This window comes from Urocitellus parryii, chromosome 16 (assembly GCF_045843805.1).
Source record: "Urocitellus parryii isolate mUroPar1 chromosome 16, mUroPar1.hap1, whole genome shotgun sequence".
Lineage (NCBI taxonomy): Eukaryota > Metazoa > Chordata > Mammalia > Rodentia > Sciuridae > Urocitellus > Urocitellus parryii.
The window spans coordinates 18535330-18556117 of record NC_135546.1 but is presented as its reverse complement, the minus strand read 5'-3'; the positions used below and the strand labels follow the sequence as shown (position 1 = coordinate 18556117).

Genomic DNA, 20788 nt, shown 5'->3' with positions numbered 1-20788 from the left:
TAGGAAGAGCTCCACTTTCCTGATTTTAAGAATTCAATCTTCTTTTTGAGTTGCTTTGTCTAAAGGTGTTTTTTTTTTCATTTTATTCATTTCATTCATTTCAAAGAACCAGCTGTTTCTTTATCAGTCATTTGTATTCTTTCATTTTCCATTTTCTTAATTTTATTTCTGATCTTATTCTTCCCTGGTACTAATTTATGGAATAGTTTACCTTTGTGTTTTTAATAAGGGTGAGGGGTTTTTTGTAGTATTTTGCATTTTTCTTGCTGTTGCTTTCTTATTTCAGGCTATAATGGCCTGATAACATACAAGGCATGAAGTCTCCATGTTCATATTTGTTAGATCATCTCTAAGGTCATAAATGACTTCCTATTTTGGAGACAGTTTCATCAACAGGTAGCAATAAAATGTAATTAGCTATTGTTAAAGTATCTCATAGATATTATGTCCATTTTTTGTATACTGTGCTTTAACTACAGGTCAGTTTTTTTCTTCTGAAATGAGGGCTGATTTTGTAACAGAAAGGTAAATGTGGGCACGTATAATCAGTTTCACATGATTTCAGGAACTTGGATTAACAAATGGTGGCAAATCTGTTGGCACTGGATTTTGAGAGAGTGGAGTTGGTAATACAATGATCAAACTGAAAGATGATAACTGGGTTTGATGACTCACACCTGTGATTCCAGGGAGGCAGGAGGATTGTGAGTTCAAAGCCAGCCTCAGCAGTCAAGTGGTGTCCTAAACAACTTGACAAGATCCTGTGTCCAAGTAAAATGTTTTTAAAAAGCTGGGGTTGTACCTAAGTGGAGAAGTGCTGGGTTCAATTCCTCATACAAAAAATTACAATGATTGTGTAAATTGGAATTTTTCATAAGCACATGTGTGCGTTATTCTTAAGGGCAATCTGAAAAGTGGCACATAGAGAAACCTGACGTGCTATTATGTGCCAGGGTTTGGTTTGCTCCTATAGATGGGCAACCTTACTCTTGTCTCACACAGCTTACTGTCCTTGGGTTGAATCTCTGTTTTGTCTTCCCAGCCCGATCTTGTATCTACGTGTGGTAGGTACAAATGCAGGGCTGATATCCTAGTGGGGATGAGGGAGATTCACTTTGGGCTAATGCAAGAACAAGGAGACTAGAAAGCCCCTAAGACTGAATGCCTGCTGAGATTGAGGACACTGATCAGCAGGGAAATGAGGTTTGGGTTTGACACACAGGCAAATCTACAAAAAGTAGGTGTAAAACAGGATAAGGTTGTGGTCGACCACTTGGTGTTCTTAGCTTGTGTCAAGAAACTAATAATAATAGTATAGTGTTACTTAAGATAGGAGAAAATATCATTTTAATAATAATAAGTGGTATAAAACAATGGATATGAGGAGTGACAAACAATGGACATGAAGAAGGGAAATAAGAAAGTCTTTTAAAAAGAAATAACCAATATTAGTGAGGTACATTTGTGCTAGGGATGTGGCTCAGTGGTACAGAAGTTGCCTTGCTTGTGCAAGTACCTGGTTTTAATCTTCAATTTTTTAATAGGGATTAAAAGAAATAAGTTTTTTAAATTTTATTTATTCTAATTTGATACATCACACAGAATGCAATTCAGCTAATATTATACTAATAGAGCACATTTTTTTCATGTCTCTGGTTGTACACAAAGTAGAGTCACATCATCTGTTTTAATAAATGTACGAAAGATAATGATATCCGTCTCATTCCACAGTCTTTCCAACTTCCTTATCTCCTCTGCCCTATCTAAAGTTCATCTATTTCTCCCATGCTCCCTTCCATCCCCACTATGAAGTAGCCTTTTTATATCAGAGAAAAGTTTCAGTATTTGTCTTATTGGGATTGGCTGACTTCACTTAGCATTATCTTCTCTAACTCCATCCATTTACCTGCAAATGCCATGATTTTATTCTTTTATTGCTCTGTAATATTCCATTGTGTATATGTAACACATTTTCTTTATAGATGCATCCACTGAAGGGCATCTAGGTTGGCTTCGCAGTTTATTGTGAATTGTACTGCTATAAACATTGATGTGGCTGTGTCTCTGTAGTATGCTATTTTTAGGTCTTTTGGGTATAATCCTAGAAGAGGGACAGCTGCGTCCAATGGTTGTTCCATTCCTAACTTTCCAAGGAATCTTACTGCTTTCCATATTGGCTGCACCAATTTGCAGTCCCACCAGCAATCTACGAGTGTACCTTTTCCCCCACATCCTCGTTTGTCTTCATAATAGCTGCCATTCTGACTGGAGTGAGATGATATCTTAGTTGTAAGTTCTGTGTCTAATTCATTTCTTTGCATACAGATGCCAAGGTGTTCATAATTCATTAAAAAAAATTATATCATCTCCAGTGAAGTTCTGACTTCTCTTGTGTGTTTGAGTTTATTTCTAGGTTTTCATTCCACTAATCTCACCTTGCCACATCTCACCTTTTGAGTTACTATAAGTTTATAGTAAATCTCAGCATCAGATATCTCAGTCCTGTAACCTTATTCTACAGAATTGTTGACCGCTCTGTATGCCTGCCTTCTCCATATAGCCTTTAGAAGCAATTTTTTGATTTTGTGCAACAGGTTGTTAGGATTTTATCATGGTTGTGTTTAATTCATTTATTAGAGTTGTAGATAACTAATAGATTAATATTGAATGCTCCTTTCTATGTTTGGTAGTTGTAGGGTCCCCCAATTTACAGGAAGTTGATCACAAGTATAGATGACATTCTGGGACTTATAAGTGGCATCAGAATTAGGTGAAAGACTGCAAGTTTGAGACATGAACTAGTGACATTTGTGCCAACCAGTGCAAACAATATGTTCTTTTTAAAAATATTTTTTAGTTGTTGATGTACTTTTATTCTTTATTTATATGTGGTGCTGAGGATCAGACCTGGTGCCTCACACATGCTAGGCAAGTGCTCTGCCACTGAGCCACAACTCCAATTTGATTTTCTGCAAATTCACACATTTTCTTCTTGAAAAATAAATTTTAAAGGACATTGTAGGTGAGGACCTTAAACTGGCTGCAGCTATGTGTCTTTTAACCGGTGAGAATTGTGACTCTGGAAGACTAAGTATTTCCTTTCTTTGCAAAAGGGATCTGAGGTATGTGGACTTTACTTTTAGCTGCCCAGAATTGCCTCACTCACTGCTTAGGAATGAGTCACAGAAGGCCACAGTGTTAGAGTGAGGGTGCTCCACAGGGTGGAAAATATATTTATTCTAACATGTCAGGATTTTTATTTTTTTTTTTGCATTTTGTGAACAGTGACTATAATCATCTAATAACCTGATTTGTCTCATTCCTTTCATGAAATCTTGATACCATGCAATTCCAATTGGCTCAAATATTTAAATACTTTGCTATTGAAGATTCTTAATTGGTTATTTGTGTAGATGGGGTGATTATGCTCTGATGTCAAGGTAATACTTCCAATAAAGTAGCTATGTTTAAGTAATTAGGATCTATCCGCACATGGAGTTCCCATATGGAAAACCCGTGTGGACACTTCTGGTGTGTCTTACTGATCTCATCTTCCTTTTGCACACAGAAATGATGACAGTCCTGTGCCTGTTTTATGAGTAATAATTTTATTATGTATTTCTCAAAGCCATAATTTTCCTTGGTTATATTTCCTTAGTTGTATGAATTTTAAGTAACTTATTGTTACCATTACTTTTCCATTACAATTATATTAAAAGGTCTTTTTTCTTTTATTAACCATTACTTTGCCTCAGTCTTTTGAACACATACATGCTGCTGTCTGGGCCTCTATTGAACCAACTTTATTCACTCGTTGAACTGCTTGTAGAACTTGAAATATTTCAAGTCTGTCTATTCAAAAAGTGGAAGGGTCACTTTACATGTCTCCAAATGTTAATATTTTATGAATATTTTACACATTGGGAATGTGTCATGGGTCATACTTGATACTAATTATATTCAGGAGCTCAATCTATCTCACAGATACAAAGCAGAGAGAAAGCTATCAGACTGTTTTCAAAAGCTTTTTTACCACTCTTTTTGTCTCCCTTGTGCACAGTCACCTTATGAGAATATCTTTGACAAGTCTGATTTGCATCTGGAATGTCCCCCAAATTTCATTGACTGATGGCAGAAGAGTTAGGAGTTGGGCTTTTAATCATTTCTTGGATTATGGTATATATCCTTCACTTCATTCTGATATGGAATACATACAATGTTTTTGGACTTATGTATTTTTCTCTGAATTAGATAATGGAAAGTATCTTATTACATAATTAAGGTCACTCTCCTACATGACAGTCCGTTCTACTAACTCTTAATTCAAACTAAAAACTGAATAATGGTTTAGTCCATGTGCTATTGATCTAACAATTTTCATTTCAGGAGCCATTGACATTCGGGGATGTGGCTATTGATTTCTCTGAGGAGGAATGGGAATGCCTGGATCCTGCTCAGCAGAATTTATATAGAGAAGTGATGTTGGAGACCTACAGCAACCTGGTCTTTGTCGGTGAGCATAACTTTTTTTTCACTAAAACTTCCTCATCAGAGTTCTTTCTGAATACATGTAATGGATTTTCTGTGAAATTATCTGCCATGGAATGAAAGTCAAGATGGAAAAGACTGCTCTTTTGAGAGTTGGTGTAAGTTGTAGTTGAATAAGAGGATTTGTAAAATAATACATCAATGGATATTTACAGTTTGGTTGGTTGGGTTTTTTTCTTAGTTTTTCATTGTGTACAGTAGGATCCATGTTATAGACTGGGATTCCTCATATCAGTTAATTGCTTCACAAATTAAGTTATGCGTGACTCTTGTTTGTATTGCCAATAATGTTATGTGTGCTTTTGCTTGTATAAATATTAAGCCTCTTTTGTCTATGACTTTTGTATTTTATCTTGATTGGCTTTTCATTCTACCCATGTACATGGAAATTGAAGTTTCCTATATGTAAATGTAAAGGGGATTAATGGCAGTGATACTCTACTGCTGAACTACACCCCAAGCTCCTTTTCACTCAAATTTGGAGAGAGGTTCTCACTAAGTTATTGAGGATGTCTTGAATTTGCAATTCTCCTGCCTCAGACTTCCTAGTAGCTGAGATTACATGCATGCCCATCATTTGTATGTGGATGAGTTTGTTCTTATTTATAGCATAAAGACCACATTATTTTAAATGTAGCTTTGAGAAATGTTGCAGTTCTCTTTATCTTAACTTTCATTGTAGTCAAAACCACAAAATAAAACTTACTGTCTCCAAAATTTTAAATATTCGGTAACATTAATTCAAATTGTTATGCAATGTATCTCTAAAAAGTTTACATCTCAAAAAAAATCAATTCCTAGGAAGCAAGGGCTCATTTCTGTCTCCCCATCACAAAAACATTCTCTTTTTCTCAGAAAGATTTTTTAGTTTAGAGATGTTATATTCATATAATTCTGCAGTATTCTTTCTGTGACATATTTCAGTTAACCAAGTGTACATACATTTTGTAAGATATATAGTTAGAATAAATTCTTTCAAAGTTCTATAGTTTAATATTCTAAATTGGCTGATCCTTTCTTTTCAAGGGATATTTGGGTTGCATCCCCCATGATGGCTCTGTTGAATAACATTGTAAAACATTGGTGTTCGATGTTTTTAATTTGCTATTGATATCAGGGCTTATTACAACACTCACTCAGAACTACCTGACTCCATGTCTGCGTTTACAATTGAATGCTGTAACTTTTAGTATATTTTTTTAAGCAGGAAAATATTCTTCTAATCTTATTTGTATTTTGGGGGATATTCATACAGTTTAAAGGACAGATTTCTCTGCAAAAAAAAATTAACAATTGGAGTTTGAATATTATCTGGAGCCTCTAAAATTAAAAGATGTTTATACTACTTAAAGTTATCTTTCATATCTTGAACAGCAGCATGCCCAAGAGTGATCAACTGACACATATTTTTTGATTTTTGAACATCCCTATCACTTTTGACTTCAAATTTTTATTCCATGTTAGTTACAAAATAACTACCACTTAAGTATTTATTAACCTTTGTTTTAATACATAAAATTAGTCTATCCAGCATAATATCCCATTTGTGATTAAGAACAGGAATTCTATAAGTCAACAATAGTTTCAAAATATTTTCAAATTCTTATGCTTTGCAATTACCATTTTTCTTCACTGTATTTCCCTTTTCAGTAAGTGGGGATTGATGTCTCCTAGGATGACAGTGATTCTTGGGTTTCATTCAACTTTCTCAATGTTTTCTTTGTGTGTTTGGGGAGTGGATGTTCATTGCAAATATCTTTACTCTTAATTCAGAAACTAGGAAAAGGTTCTTTTTCTCTATTTTGCCTCTTAAAGGTTTTTTAAAATTTGAAACGTCTTCTATGTCCTGTAACTGTCTTAAACTATGTTTTGTGTAGTATAATTTAGACAGCCCAGGTTTAGCTCAGTCACTTTTGTATGTGTCCTTCTAATAACCCTTTGCTTTCAGCATGTGTGTGTCCTTAGACTTAGAGTTAATTCAGATAGCCAAGGTTTGTTTTGATCAGATTTTGTAATATTGCATTTGCCAACCAAAAAAAAAAAATCTATAAATGAAGAATCTCCTACTCATACTTTGAGTATTAACTTGACTTCACTTTATTAAAAAAATTGAATATATTTATGTATCCTTTCAAAATTATATTATTGTTACAGGTATATATGCCTATTAACAGTTTTGTTTTTATGCTTTTGTCTTTCCAATTCTATTCAAAATTACATGTTTTGAGACCCATCATTACAATAAAATAGAATTGTTTGTGCCAAGAAATATTTAGAATTTCATATGACTTGTTTTGCTGTGCACATTTACATTTTAGTATGAAGGATTACCTTTCATACTTTGTGGAGAACAGATCTAGTGTTGATGAGTAGGGTGTGCATTTTTATATCTTTAAAGTCTACATCTTCCTTCTCTTTTGAAAGATAGTAGCTGTGAATACTATGTCTTGGTTGAAAATTTTATTCTTTCATCCCTTGAAAATAGCCCTGAATTCCTTTCTGTGTTGTGAAGTTTCAACTAAGGATTTCACAAATATATAGTTACACATTTCTAGGTGACCCATCTTTTTCTCTTGGATGCTGTCAATATTCTGAGTTTTAAAACTTGGATTAAAACCTGCAACTTGGAGATAAGTGAGCTACCTGGAAGTTTTATTTTTCCTATTTTCTTAGATGTGTTTATTAGTACTGGAAAGAGAACTTAATTTGCATTTTTTACTTTGGCCTTGAAATTTGGATCCTCTGGCTCAACCTCCTATGTTGCTGTGTACAACCACCCCTGACTCTTTCAGACATTTTCTAAAGAAAGACTGTAAACACATATTTTCTGCTTATTACTATTAACAATTCTTGGCTAAATTTTATTCTATCTTTTTATGTGTTGGTTTAGTTCAGTAAACAACTTTTAAATGATAATTTACTATTCCCTTTGAGTAATTCATAACTTTTCTTAAAGTTGATTTAGCCATGTTTTTTTCTGTTGGTAAGAAGGAACCCCTTTTCGAACAGTTCCCAAATATTTGCATGTTTCATATTTTTCTTTTTTTAATGAAACAGAAGAAAGTTGGTAGATTTTGGAAATAAATTGTGTTACACAGCCTTTTCTCCTTTACAATATATCTTCCTCTACTATATTACTCTCCATAGTAAGGTACTCATCTTGGCTACTGTGAACACTAAGATGATTTGGAAAGTTCAAGGTAATTTTCTGTGTACATTTTTACTGCAGAAATATATAAATATTCAAATAATGATGGACTTGAATTTAATAATCCACTCCCCTGCTAATGTTCCTTTATTGCTGTAATTTCCTATGTCTGCAAAATATACTCAGCCCAGTACAGTAAGTAAACATGATTGTTCTTTTTATTTATTTCAGCCATGACTTCTCATCATCCTCGAGAAATTTTACCAGAGCAGGGAATAAAAGAGAGAGAGGGAAGATATGGAAAGTGTGACCTTGACTCTTTACAACTAAGGAAACAATGGGAAAATATAGGTGAGAGTAAAGTTGAAAAATCATATTATAATAGACAGAACCAATTAGTAGTCCCTATTTATGATAAAAATTATATGGTCAAAAGACCCCAGGAACAATTAATGTCTGAAAAAAATTCAATTTATTCCTCTTACTTTTGAGGAGCTTTATATGTTTTTAAGAATATATCCACAGCCATTTTAAAGACTATTTTCTCTGAAAGGAAATGTGGAAAATTTGAAAAGAAATATGGTCCATGGATCAGTTTTTATCTTGGCCAATTATAAGTTAAACTTCCAGTCAAACATTTGCACAGAGAAGATATTTAAGACAAATTTCTAAAAGTGATACTTTTGAGAATTTCTTTACAAAATGTCCATTTTTCTGCAACAAAACAGTAATTTATCCTTGCACCCAAGTAGACAATATTGTCTACTTGGGCGCAAGGAACCTTGTAGAAAGGTTCCTACTTCCCCACTATTGCTCAATGACAATTCTGATACAGATTTCTGGAAAGTGCACTATATAGATAATGCTATAAAGTAACACCATTAGCCATGTCTCTACCCTGAGTAATTACTAGGATATTTACATTGGTGATAAAATTATGAATATAGAGAAACTTCTAGTCATTTTCTAAAGAAAATTTACCAAAATGAAAAATGTGGGAAAGTCTTGCTTCAGTGCTCAGAAGCTATTACTCATCCAAATATTCATAGTCAAGACAAAACGTGCAAGTGTAAGGTATGTGAAAGGGCTCTTAATCACAGTGCAGAGCTTGCTCAATACAAGAGAATCTATAGAGAAGGAGAGCACTATAAGTTTAAAAGATGTTGAGCAAGCCGATGCTTTCATATATTCTTTAAACAAAGCAGATACCATGACAATGATAAACCCTACAAATTTAAAAGAAAGCAAAAAAAAAAAAAAAACGTTTAGTGAAAGGTTACAACTTGTTAAGCATCAGGGGATTTATACTGAAGAAAAGACATGTAAATGTAAAAAGTGTAGCAAAGCCTTAAAAGATTATTCAACTCTTACTCAACACCAAAAAATTTATTCTGCAGAGAACACCTACCAATATGAAAAATGCAACACACTCAAAAACTTTACTCAACATCACAGTGTTCATACAGGAGATATGCCAAGCAAATGCAAAGAGTGTGATAAAACTTCTAATAAAAGCTCCAATCTTATTTGTCACCAGTGGACACACCCTGGAGAGCTGCCCCACATGTGTAAACAATTTTTTAAAGCTTTTAGTCAAAAACCAACCCTTAAAAACCACCACAGGATTCATACTGGAAAGAAGCCCTACAAATGTAAAGTGTGTGGCAAGAGTTTTAATATAAACTCGAATCTTCATCGCCACAACAGGATTCATACTGGAGAGAAGCCCTACAAATGTAAAGTGTGTGGCAAAAGTTTTAACACAAATGCACATCTTGGTCGCCACAACAGGATTCATACTGGAGAGAAGCCCTTCAAATGTAAAGTGTGTGGCAAAAGCTTTAACACAAACGCACATCTTGGTCGCCACAACAGGATTCATACTGGAGAGAAGCCCTACAAATGTAAAGTGTGTGGCAAAAGTTTTAACACAAACTCACTGCTTAATCAACACAACAGGATTCACACTGGAGAGAAGCCCTACAAATGTAAAGTGTGTGGCAAAAGTTTTAGTCACAAAGCATCACTTATTGAGCACCAGCGAACTCACACTGGAGAGAAGCCCTACAAATGTAAAGTGTGTGGCAAGAGTTTTAGTCACAAAGCATCACTTACTCAGCACCAGCGAATCCACACTGGAGAGAAGCCCTACAAATGTAAAGAATGTGGCAAAGTTTTTAAGAGCATCTCATCCCGTAATTATCACAAAATGATTCACACCGGAGAGAAGCCCTACAAATGTAGAGAATGTGGCAAAGCTTTTAATACCATCTCACATCTTAGTCGCCACAAGAGGATTCATACTGGAGAGAATCCCTACAAATGTGAAGAATGTGGCAAAACTTTTAGGCAAAGATGTGCACTTACTCAGCACCAGAGATTCCACACTGGAGAAAAGCTCTACAAATGTAAAGAATGTGGAAAAGCGTTTAATAGCATCTCACATCTTGATCGTCACAAAAGTATTCATACTGGAGAGAAGCCCTACAAATGTTTAGAATGTGGCAACACTTTTAAAACTGTGTCACATCTTAGTTGCCACAAGAGGATTCATACTGTAGAGAAGCCCCACAAATGTGAAGAATGTGGCAAAGCTTTTAATAGCATCTCACGCCGTAATTATCACAAAAGCATTCATACTGGAGAGAAGCCCTACAAATGTGAAAAATGTGGCAAAACTTTTAGGCAAAGATGGTCACTTACTCAGCACCAGAGAATCCACACTGGAGAGAAGCCCTACAAATGTAAAGAATGTGGAAAAGCTTTTAAGAGCATCTCACAGCTTAATTGTCACAAAAGGATTCATACTGGAGAGAAGCCCTACAAATGTGAAGAATGTGGCAAAACCTTTAGGCAAAGATGGTCACTTACTCAGCACCAGAGAATCCACACTGGAGAAAAGCCCTACAAATGTAAAGAATGTGGAAAAGCTTTTAAGAGCATCTCACAGCTTAATTGTCACAAAAGGATTCATACTGGAGAGAAGCCCTACAAATGTGAAGAATGTGGCAAAACTTTTAGGGAAAGATGGCCACTTACTCAGCACCAGAGAATCCACTCTGGAGAAAAGCCCTACAAATGTAAAGAATGTGCAAAAGCTTTTAATAGCATCTCACATCTTGATCGTCACAAAAGGATTCATACTGGAGAGAAGCCCTACAAATGCAGAGAATGTGGCAAAGCTTTTAATACTGTCTCACATCTTAGTCGCCACGAGAAGATTCATACTGGATAGAAGCGCTACAAATGTGAAGAATGTGGTGAAGCTTTTAATAGCATTTCACACCATAATTATCAAAAAAGGATTCATACTGGAGAGAAGCCCTACAAATGTAGAGAATGTGGCAGGGATTTCAATCAAAAATCATCACTTACTCGACACCAGAAAACTCATCCTAGAGACAAGTCCTATAAATGTGAAGAATGGCAAACCTTTTCAAATTGAAGATCACATCTTAGTAAACATTACAGATTTTATACTGGAGAGAAGTTTTACAATGAAAACATTGCATCAGTGTCTTTAAGGATGAATCAACCCTTATTTCACACCAGAGATATGATAGCACAGAAATTATACAAGTGTAAAACAGGTGGCAGAGTCTCCAATACTTGTTCACACCTTATGCAGCACCTCAGAATTCATACAAGTGAGAGGACATGTGGAAAAATTTTTGCAAAGATTTTGGACATTGATCAAACATTTTTAAAACACTGGAGTATTTATAGCATATAGAAACCCAAAGAATGTGTTCAAGAGTGTATTCAAATTTCACACATTTTTCAATTTCTTGCCTCATACCTGTACCAAATTTGGAATAGCATTTGTCCAAGTATGTACCTTAGATAACAGCAAACTATTTACAAAAAAAAAAAAAACCTTGACAAGTATAAAAATTTATAGTAAATTTTTTATCTATACCCCATCCTTTGAAGTATTTGGGACCTAGGAGGGGAAAAATCATTTAAATGTAGAAAATGGGTAATTGCTTTTGACATTCGCTGAAAATTTTCTTAACATCTTGAGCTGATATTGTATAAATAAGGAAATACAAGTATAGAAATAGAGCATCCCTAAAAGGATATAATTTTCTATAAATCAACAGTTACTACATATTCTCATTTTTCACAACTGGAGTAAACATAATTCTCATAGTTGATTATTACAGAAGTCTTTTAAGGTTTATATGAAATTTTAAATTTTTAGTTTTTATTTTTGTACCTAAACTTAGGGACACTTAATCAGTAAACTGCATCCCCAGATTTTTTTTTTCATTTTTATTTAGAGATAGGGTTTGCTAAGTTGTTTAGGGCCTCACCAAGTTATGGGGCCTGGCTTTTAACTTGCAATGATTCTCATGTCCCTCGGGTTACAGGCATGGACCACCATGCCCATTTTACAGAGAATTTTTACTTATATTTGCATTATGGATACAATTTATTACTAAATAAAGTGTGAATTTCTTAATGTTAACCTTGTCATGCATTTAATGATGTTATTAGGTCACACATCTCCCACTATCACTTTGCTAATGGATCGATGCAATAGTAAAACATTCTATTGGGTAAATAATGCTATAACATCTCCATTAATTATTTCATATGTTTAATCAAGTTTTATTTGGGGATTATTTATGTAAATTATATACTCTTTTGTTTGTAATTATGGAAAAATTAAGTTACAGGAAGGACCTAGGAATACTAAAATAATGCCCAGATATTCCTAGTTTGAATTACGACTTTAACATTTCACCTTGTAGTGTTGCAGTACTCCCTAAGGGATCTACAGCTCTGGAGAGTTATATAAGCTCCCAATGAGGGAGTTAAGAAAGACCCAAGAGACTAGGAGCCAACGTGCATATTCAGGTAAAAAAAAAAAAAAAAAAAAAAAAAAAGGAAGGTTTCTGAAGGGGGAAATAGTCTCAATGTTTCCTGGGGAAACCACGTGGTCCACAGGCCCATCCTGATTCTTGGACTGAAGAAACCATGCTGTTCCTCATGAATTCCATGACGTTCATCACTGAGGAGACTGTACTGACCTCAAGTGTAGGAAAAACATCCCAATATAGGACCACCTCTTTAGTCTTGGATACCCAGTAGAAAAGTGTAACCAGATACATGTAAAATGATGACTGTAAAAAGAAAAAGACTTACTATAGGAGCATTTATGCCCCCACAGTTTTTTATTTCATTATATATTTTCACTTTGTAGGCCTTTTGTTCTACTTAATAACTTACAATACAATGTTTGTTATACTTATTGGATTATATGATAGATAGCATGTGTCATGGTCTCCCAGAACCCTCTGCAACTATAAACTAACCCTGTCCCTCTTCAGATCTTACAGCTCCAGGAGCCCATGACACCACACAGAGAGAAACACAATTTTGATTGAAATAAACCCCTAGACTCTCATCTACAAGTCCTGTTCAAAAAGTAAAAAAACAATGTTCTCTTCATATATGAGCCCTTAGGGTCAACAAAACACCACCCACTAACATGTCATTTAACTTTCTATGGGAAAATAAATATTGAAATGATAAATTCTAGGAGAATAATATTCACACCATTCTTTATTCCAAAGGGTAACTCTAGGTTTCATGCTTATGTCCACTCCATGTTATTTTACACAGAAAACTGGCTTCATTTTACATATGAGAGTTATTTATAAGGCCTGGAGGGAAGATTCAGTACTAGAGGTCTAAGGAAAATACTAAAGACCTTCCCTTTCAATGTGCCTGCATGATGTCTGCTTATCCTTGATGATACAGCAAAAGAATGCCAATTTCTCAATGCATCTGGCCCCGTGCCTCAGTCATTGGAACCCCAATTTATTTAGTCATCTCAAGGCTATCACTCCCTCCTCTGGGATCTGACCTGTTCTTGGGAGGACGTAGTGTTCTTCATGGGGTCACTAGGTCACGCGAGCTGTTAGAATGAAGCTTTCTTTCCTTTTTCTAACTTGTGTTTATTCAGCCCCACTTTAAATACAAGTTAGAACAAGACTTCAAACTCTCACCTGTGGAGGGGATGCTCTGCCCAGGACTTCCCAGTCAGGACCCTGGAAAGTTGTTTAGGGAACCCAAACAGAAAATCTATGTACTGGGGATTCCTAGTCTGGCAATACAGTTGCTTGTGTCTGTTACTTTTGCTTTCATAGTATTACCCAAAAAAAACACTGTCTGGTGTGAAGAGAGTGTCTTCCTTATCTATTGGATCTGACCTGCCAAGTTGAGCAGCTGCCCACATACTTAATGTCACAAACACATATGTGTTTGTGATCTAATCAGTAACTAGCATATCAACTGCATGATTTTTTTTTTATTGCATGGGAAAGGAAATTGAGAATGCTTTGAGTGCACACAGCACTATTAATAGTATAACACTGCTATGTAGTATTTCCTCTCTGCTCAACTTGTAAGTATTTCTCTTGTGCTGCCTTGTAAAACAAATAAAAGGGTTGTGAACCAAAAATTTTGTGATAAGAGATAGTTGCACAGACTGACTTGGGAAACTCTATTTACCATTGTTATTTTGTATGAGCTCAAGGTAGTCTTTTATACTTTAATAAATGCTAATGTCATTAATGTTAAAAAAAAGAGTTTTTAACTCACAAAACTTCTCTGTATACAAATTTTCCCTTACCATTTTTACAATTTCTGTTTTAGGTATACATGATAGTAGAGCAAATTTTGACATATTACACATACATGGAGTAAAACTTATTTTAGTTAGCATTCCATTCTTCAGGTGTACATGGTGTGGACCTTCCCTGGTGGTTCATTTATATATGAACATAGAAAAGTTGTGTCTGATTCATTTACTGTCATTTCTATTCCTATTTCCCCTTTATTCCCTTCAGTCCAACTTTGTCTAATCCACTGAATTTCTACTCTCTCCCCAACCCTTGAGTGGTTTAGCATCCATATATATTATGTATTATATGTAATGTCCGTTTCATTCTAACTATCCTTCCTATCCCCATATCCCGTCACCTCCCTGCACTCCTCTCTACTTAATCTAAAGTAACTATTCTTCCCCATCCCCCATTGTGAGTTAGCTTCCACTTATCAGAGAGAATATTTGGCCTTTGTGGTGTGGGGGGGCGGGCTTATTTCACTTAGCATGATATTCTCCAACTCCATCCATTTGCCACCAAAAGCCATATTTTCATTCATCTTTAAAGCTAAATATTCCCTTGTTTGGGGGAATATATATAATCACATTTTATTTATTCATTCATCTGTTGAAGGACACATAGGTTTGTTCTATGGTTTAGCTGTTGTGAATTGTGCGGCTATAAACACTGGTGCGGCTGTGTCCCTGTAGTATGCTGTTTTTAAGTCCTTTGGGTATAGTCCGAGGAGAGGGATAGCTGGGTCAAGTGGTGGTTCCATTCTGGTTTTTCAAGGAGTCTCCATACTGCTTTCCATGGTGTTCGCACAAATTTGCAGTTGGTCCCATGAGCAATGTGTGAGTGTTCCTTTTCCCCACATCCTCACAAACATTTATTGTTGTCTGTATTATTAATCATTGCCATTCTGACTGAGAAAATCTTAAACGAATTTTGATTAACGTCTTCCTAATTGCTAGATGTGTTGAACGTGTTTTCATGCATTTTTAATCGATTATATTTCTTCTGTAAAGTGTCTGTTCTTGGCCCATTTGTTAAACAACAACAAAAAAACTCAATTAAGTTTTGAGTTCTTTATATACCCTAGAGATTAATGCTTTATCTGAGGTACGTGTGGTAAAGACTTTATACAAATCTGTAGGTTCTCTCTTCACATTGTTTCTTTTGCTGAGAAGCAGCTTTTTAGGTTAAATCTATCCCATTTATTGATTCTGGATTTTTAATTCTTGTGCTGTAGGGGTCTTGTTATGGAAGTCAGATTCTGGACCAACATTCACCTCAGATTTTTAATTAGCATCCCAAGTTCATGAACTTTCCACTTTATTTCTCTTACTATCTTGCCTTATAGATCTACATGTTCTAAAGGGTCATGTAATGATCTAGCTTCACATGCATGATTTTCTGATGACTGTTATTTTTCAATATGTAGCTGCAGATTAATTAAAGCACATACTTGCCTTGTGTAGGAAATATTCCATCAGCAGATCAACATCAAATACTATATATATATATATATATATATATATATATATATATAATAGCCTGGATTCAAATGCATGGACATCCATTCCAGAGCTTGGCCCATAAAACTTGTTCTACACTAGTTCTACATTATATAACCTCCGTGAAAGCTGTTATAAATCCAAAGCCTGAGACACACTCCCCAATGTTTTTTTTTTTTTTAAGTGGGGGACAACAAAGATTAAACTCAGGGGCACTCAACCACTGAGCCACATCCCTCGCCCTATTTTATGTAGAGACAGGATCTCACTGAGCTTCTTAGTAAATCTCTTTCACTGAGGCTGGCTCTGAATTCATGATCCTCCTTCCTCAGCCTTCCAAGCTGCTGAGATTACAGGCATGTGCCACCATGCCCAGCTCCCCAGAGAGCCTTCTGTAACTGGTCGGAACCCACTTATTCAGAGTATTGTGACCTAATCCTCACAACTAGAGGTGAAATTATTGAAAATCAGGGCAATTTAGACAAAGAGATTGGATTCAACAGCGCCTAGTTACACATCAAGTCCACATTACAACAAAGGTGTGGTCTGCAATGCTCCACCTCTCCAAAGAGCTCTTCTTAGCTCCACAAAGTTGGGAGTACTGGCCAACCCTCTGCCATGGCTCATTCCAGAAACCTCCAGGAGGTGAGTGTGTATGAGGGACAGTATTCCAGGTGGCACCTTGGTGATCATTGGGCCATGCCATGGAGTAAGGCATAGCCCAGATCAAAGGCACAAAACTTTCATGTGGCTGGTCCAGGATGGGGGCTGCCTGAGGGGATGCTTTTCCTCTGCCCTTGACGTCTTGCCTAACTGTTCATATGCTGAAATACTTGTTCCATGACTTGCACTCTTTTCCTGTTTTATGTTTCCCTCTCAGGTGGCTTTGGAAGTCTCATGCTTTGGCAATCATTGTGACTTTCTTCTTCAGTTTTCCAACCTCCCTAAGCCCATCCATGTGGAATTTCTGCCTGTGGATATTACAGTTTTCATTTTTATATTTCCATTAATCCAAGTTTCCAATTACCTCTAGCAAAAACAAATGCTTCACTCATTATCATGCCTGTACTCACCCTTCACATGTTGATGACAGTGGTCATCAAGAACTATCTTCTGATTTCTACAACTGGAACGTAAGTGGGTCCACTTGAAATGACCTTTCTTTTGACAACAGATAATGGGGCTCCATTTTTATATAGGGTTTTAATGCTTTTATATATATTCATATGCAGTACCCAGGAAACTGAGCCTACTTTTACATGGCTTCTCTCAGAGAAGGTCGAGTTGATTATGTCGGTTTCTTAGAGTGGACTCCAGCTCAGACTCTGCCTTGGCTCTCACTAGATTCCATCTACCTGTGATTTCTACGACAAGTGACCTACAGCTCTTCCTCTACTTTTCTGTTTTCCATTTTATATTCGATTAATTTTAATATTTCACTCAGGGCTTGAACCACAGAACTGTCACTTTGGTAAGGATGACATACAGAACCATCACTACCCCCAAAAAGGGGTGCTCCTAGGGAGGAGGAGCCCATTACACACTGTAGGCAGAGAAACTGCGGGGCTACAGAGAAACTATGGGGGTGCAAGGAGTCCCTCACACCAAAGTAGAGGCATTATAAATTGTTGGACAGGTTTGGACTAATTTGATCTTAGGGCCAGAATTAGAGTAATTTAAGTTGCCTTATTAACTTGATGAGAAAATGATCTCAGTCAGGATCCCTTTCCAGATGTGTCCAGGAAACTCAGAGTTTGGAGCCCAGCTGTCTCAGGACTGCTCTTATCCATCAGAGAAGTAAAATTAAGAAACAGATGACATGTCCCCCTGGGGAAGCCACAGCTCTTGCCTTGTTAGGACCTTCTTGCCTTTCTACAGACATTAAAATTACAAACCTGCAGAGACAGGACTTAAACAAATCCTTTCCATAAAGGCTACAAGTGTTCGTTCTCTGCTCAGCTGCACAGAGTCCTGCCTAGCTTAGTCACCTGAATAAGTGCCCCTGTGTCCTCAGATGCAGAGTTAGTGTGGGTTTAAAAAGTGCATGGGAGGAGGAATCTTGGTCTAGTGAGGTTTCCCAGTAGTTTCAGAGGAGACATTCACTCCAACAGTCCTAATGAGCCCAGAGGACTGTGTGTTCTGGGTGGCGCAATGAGGATATTCACTAAGGATGTTTGCTTCTTTCAGATTCTGCTAAAATGAGTCAATTTTTTTTAATAGGGAATGTCAGTTTTACTTTTTCATTTTTTAAATTTAGTAACTTAATGGGACACAACTTACATATGCTATATCATGTAGAGATTTTAAACACTACTAATTTGTATACTTATTATCAGGGAATTAATAAGTTTTAATATTTTTATTATTGATAATCTTGCCTTGGCCATTTCATGGAACAATTACTGTTGTTTGAGTAATTGTAGGTTTGGAAATCTTTAGAAGGAAATGAGGTTCTATATTCAAAACCTCATGTCCTCAAGTCCCCTTGGTACTGACTAAGGTAAAAAACCTGAGCATGGTGAAAAACTTTCTTTCAGTTGGTAAATGTCAAATAAGGGACCATGATGAGAAGGAAGTACAGTAAATACTTTTAAAAAACAAATTAATGGTGCTCGCTTCGGCAGCACATATACTAAAATTGGAACGATAGAGAAGATTAGTATGGCCCCTGCGCAAGGATGACATGCAAATTCGTGAAGCGTTCCATATTTTTAATGAATTGTTTTAGTTGTAACTCTGCCAATATGTCTATCTAGAGGCCTGTTGCCATTTCTGTCTTCAGTGAAATTTTTGTCCCCAAGAAAGGATAACAGATTGAGTTGGTGTATTCTTGGTTATCAAAAAATACTCATGTAGCTTCAGGATTTTGAATTGGTGAATATTCATAATGTGTGGGAAAGCATAATACACACCACAATCTCAATCACACAAAATGGGATATTGTGTATATATGCACACAACCTAGAGGGACACATCCAACTAAGCTTCTTGTGACTGGATGACTTTGTTCTTTGCTTGTGTTTTTTTTTCCCCCTGTAATGTACAATTTACTTTTAAAAAATAAAAATTATTTTAAAAACCTGAAAAAAACACAAATTAATGTGCTGGTAATTTCCAATTCATGCTTGCAAATTATAGGCTTGTGAATATAACTCACAAGAATTTGGAAAAATATTTTTATCTATTAGTCCTTTCTGTTTTAATCACTGAAAAATACATTTTGCAAAAGGCATTTTTTAGGTAACAATGGGAATGTGTAAGAGGAACATTCAGGACAGTTGAAACCCATCCTGCCCTGGTCACTTTTAGATCTTTTTTCCAAAATTCAATTTTTTTGTGTCATTAGGATACACAGATAAATGTGGCCCTATCTCCTTTTCTTGTCACTAATACACAAAGAACAAGATAAAGCAGGATGTGACTCTTCCATCACTCAGGGAAACAGACCCTCCGGCAGGACCACGTGGGTTTCCCAGTAATGAGAGCTTGGGGTCTGCAGAGAAGTGCATGGGCATTCTTGTCCCTTGAGGAGGTCCACAAAACAGGGTAGAGGAGAGTGTGGCTGTGGAGTCTAATCAAGACCTCCCGAGACCAAGCAGTAAGCAAGTCTGATTTTATTGTGCAGTTACCATGTATATGTACTCAGGCAGTGCCTAAGCAAAATATAGACAGCCACCAATGCAATGTCTGCTAACTGTCCTTGCAGTGAACAATCAACAAGCGGGACTGCAACAGGCGGCCTCATACCCAGAGTTGTGCCGATGGGGTAAGCAGTTTGCCACTCGAACACCTAGCATGGTGAGTGGCCTGCCATGCAAACACCCTTAACCTATGCCCTGTATGCAGTACTCCATGCACTTGTCCCCACAGAGAAGCACCTCTGGGGCTGCTTCTTTTTTGACTTTAAAGAACAATTTCTCTTCTGCTAGCTTTTCTCAGGACAAATTTAAAATAATGGTACTATAAATATCATACATGTAAGTGTGAACCCTGAGCTGTATTTTAAAACCCTGACAGTTCACAAAAGCAACCCAGGATTCTCACCTCTACTTCTCACAAAGAGCTGCCATGCAGTCAAGTCTTGCCCAGGGTTTGCTCATCGTGTTACTGGAAGGTTGTTTTGAAGCAGAGGTGCTGGGTGATGGTGTCGCCCTCTCTGAGGTGGCAGTCATTTCTCCCTGGTGCTCTTCATAGATTCCCAGCACACAAAGAGCCACAGGTCAGAGGTTTCTGCCGAGGCTGACATCAGTCCCAATCCCACTTGCTTGAAACAAGTCCAGTCTCAATTCTCCATCTCCCTTTTGTCTGTTAGTTTATACAAAGAGGACATGGGGAGGGTTGGCAGTAGTGGTGAAGCTGAGCTGTGAGATGAGGACAACCCCAAGCTGTAAGTGTGCACTTGAGTTGCTAAGGGGTGAGGAAAGAGAATCTGTCACCCCTATGAGCAGGATGGTGCTCACACTGCATATGGGAGAAGAGATGTTTCTTCCCCTAACTTTCACCCTGGAACATGCCAACCCAGAGGGTCCAAAGAACCCTAACATGCAGCTGGGTGTCCTTCTCCTGTAATTCTCTCTACTTCTGTCCTGACCACCAGCTCATGTCCTCTGCCTTCGCAGTCCTCACTAGATGGTTGCAACACAGATGATGGTGCATGTATCATACATCCACCCCTGACTTTAGTGACAGCACCATATCTAACATGACTCCTTTCTGGATCCAGATACTAGAGAAAGTCTTTACTATCAGCTCTAACAAAACTTCAGACCAATATCTCTAATGAATATAAATGCAAACATCCTCAATATAATTCTGGCAAATTGAATACAAAAACATATCAAAAAGATCATGCACCATGATCAAGTGGGATTCATCCCCAGGATGCAAGGTTGGTTCAACATACAGAAATCAGTAAGTGTAATTCATCACATCAATAGACTCCAAGATAAGAACCATAT

At 36.6% G+C, this 20788-nt stretch overlaps 1 protein-coding gene and 1 non-coding gene across 2 annotated transcripts; both read left to right on the top strand.

Annotated features, from left to right (window-relative positions):
• Positions 1 to 4440: 4440 nt before the first annotated feature.
• LOC113201396 (uncharacterized) lies at positions 4441 to 11546 on the top strand. Its single transcript, XM_077793480.1, has 3 exons — positions 4441 to 4513; positions 7928 to 8047; positions 9094 to 11546. The coding sequence occupies exons 1-3, from the start codon at positions 4480 to 4482 to the stop codon at positions 10929 to 10931; spliced, it is 1992 nt and encodes a 663-aa protein (XP_077649606.1). The 5' UTR covers positions 4441 to 4479; the 3' UTR covers positions 10932 to 11546.
• Positions 11547 to 18438: 6892 nt separating this feature from the next.
• On the top strand, positions 18439 to 18543 carry LOC113201404 (U6 spliceosomal RNA). The gene has a single exon (XR_003303157.1). It is a non-coding gene; the product is annotated as a U6 spliceosomal RNA (small nuclear RNA).
• The last annotated feature ends 2245 nt before the right edge of the window (positions 18544 to 20788 follow it).

Excerpts from the sequence above, each read along its gene's own strand:
- LOC113201396 (XM_077793480.1), top strand. The coding sequence starts at position 4,480 with ATGTTGGAGACCTACAGCAACCTGGTCTTTGTCG. Across the intron at positions 4,514-7,927 it reads CAGCAACCTGGTCTTTGTCG|CCATGACTTCTCATCATCCT; the intron begins GTGAGCATAACT and ends TATTTATTTCAG. Across the intron at positions 8,048-9,093 it reads GAAACAATGGGAAAATATAG|AGAACACCTACCAATATGAA; the intron begins GTGAGAGTAAAG and ends TTTATTCTGCAG.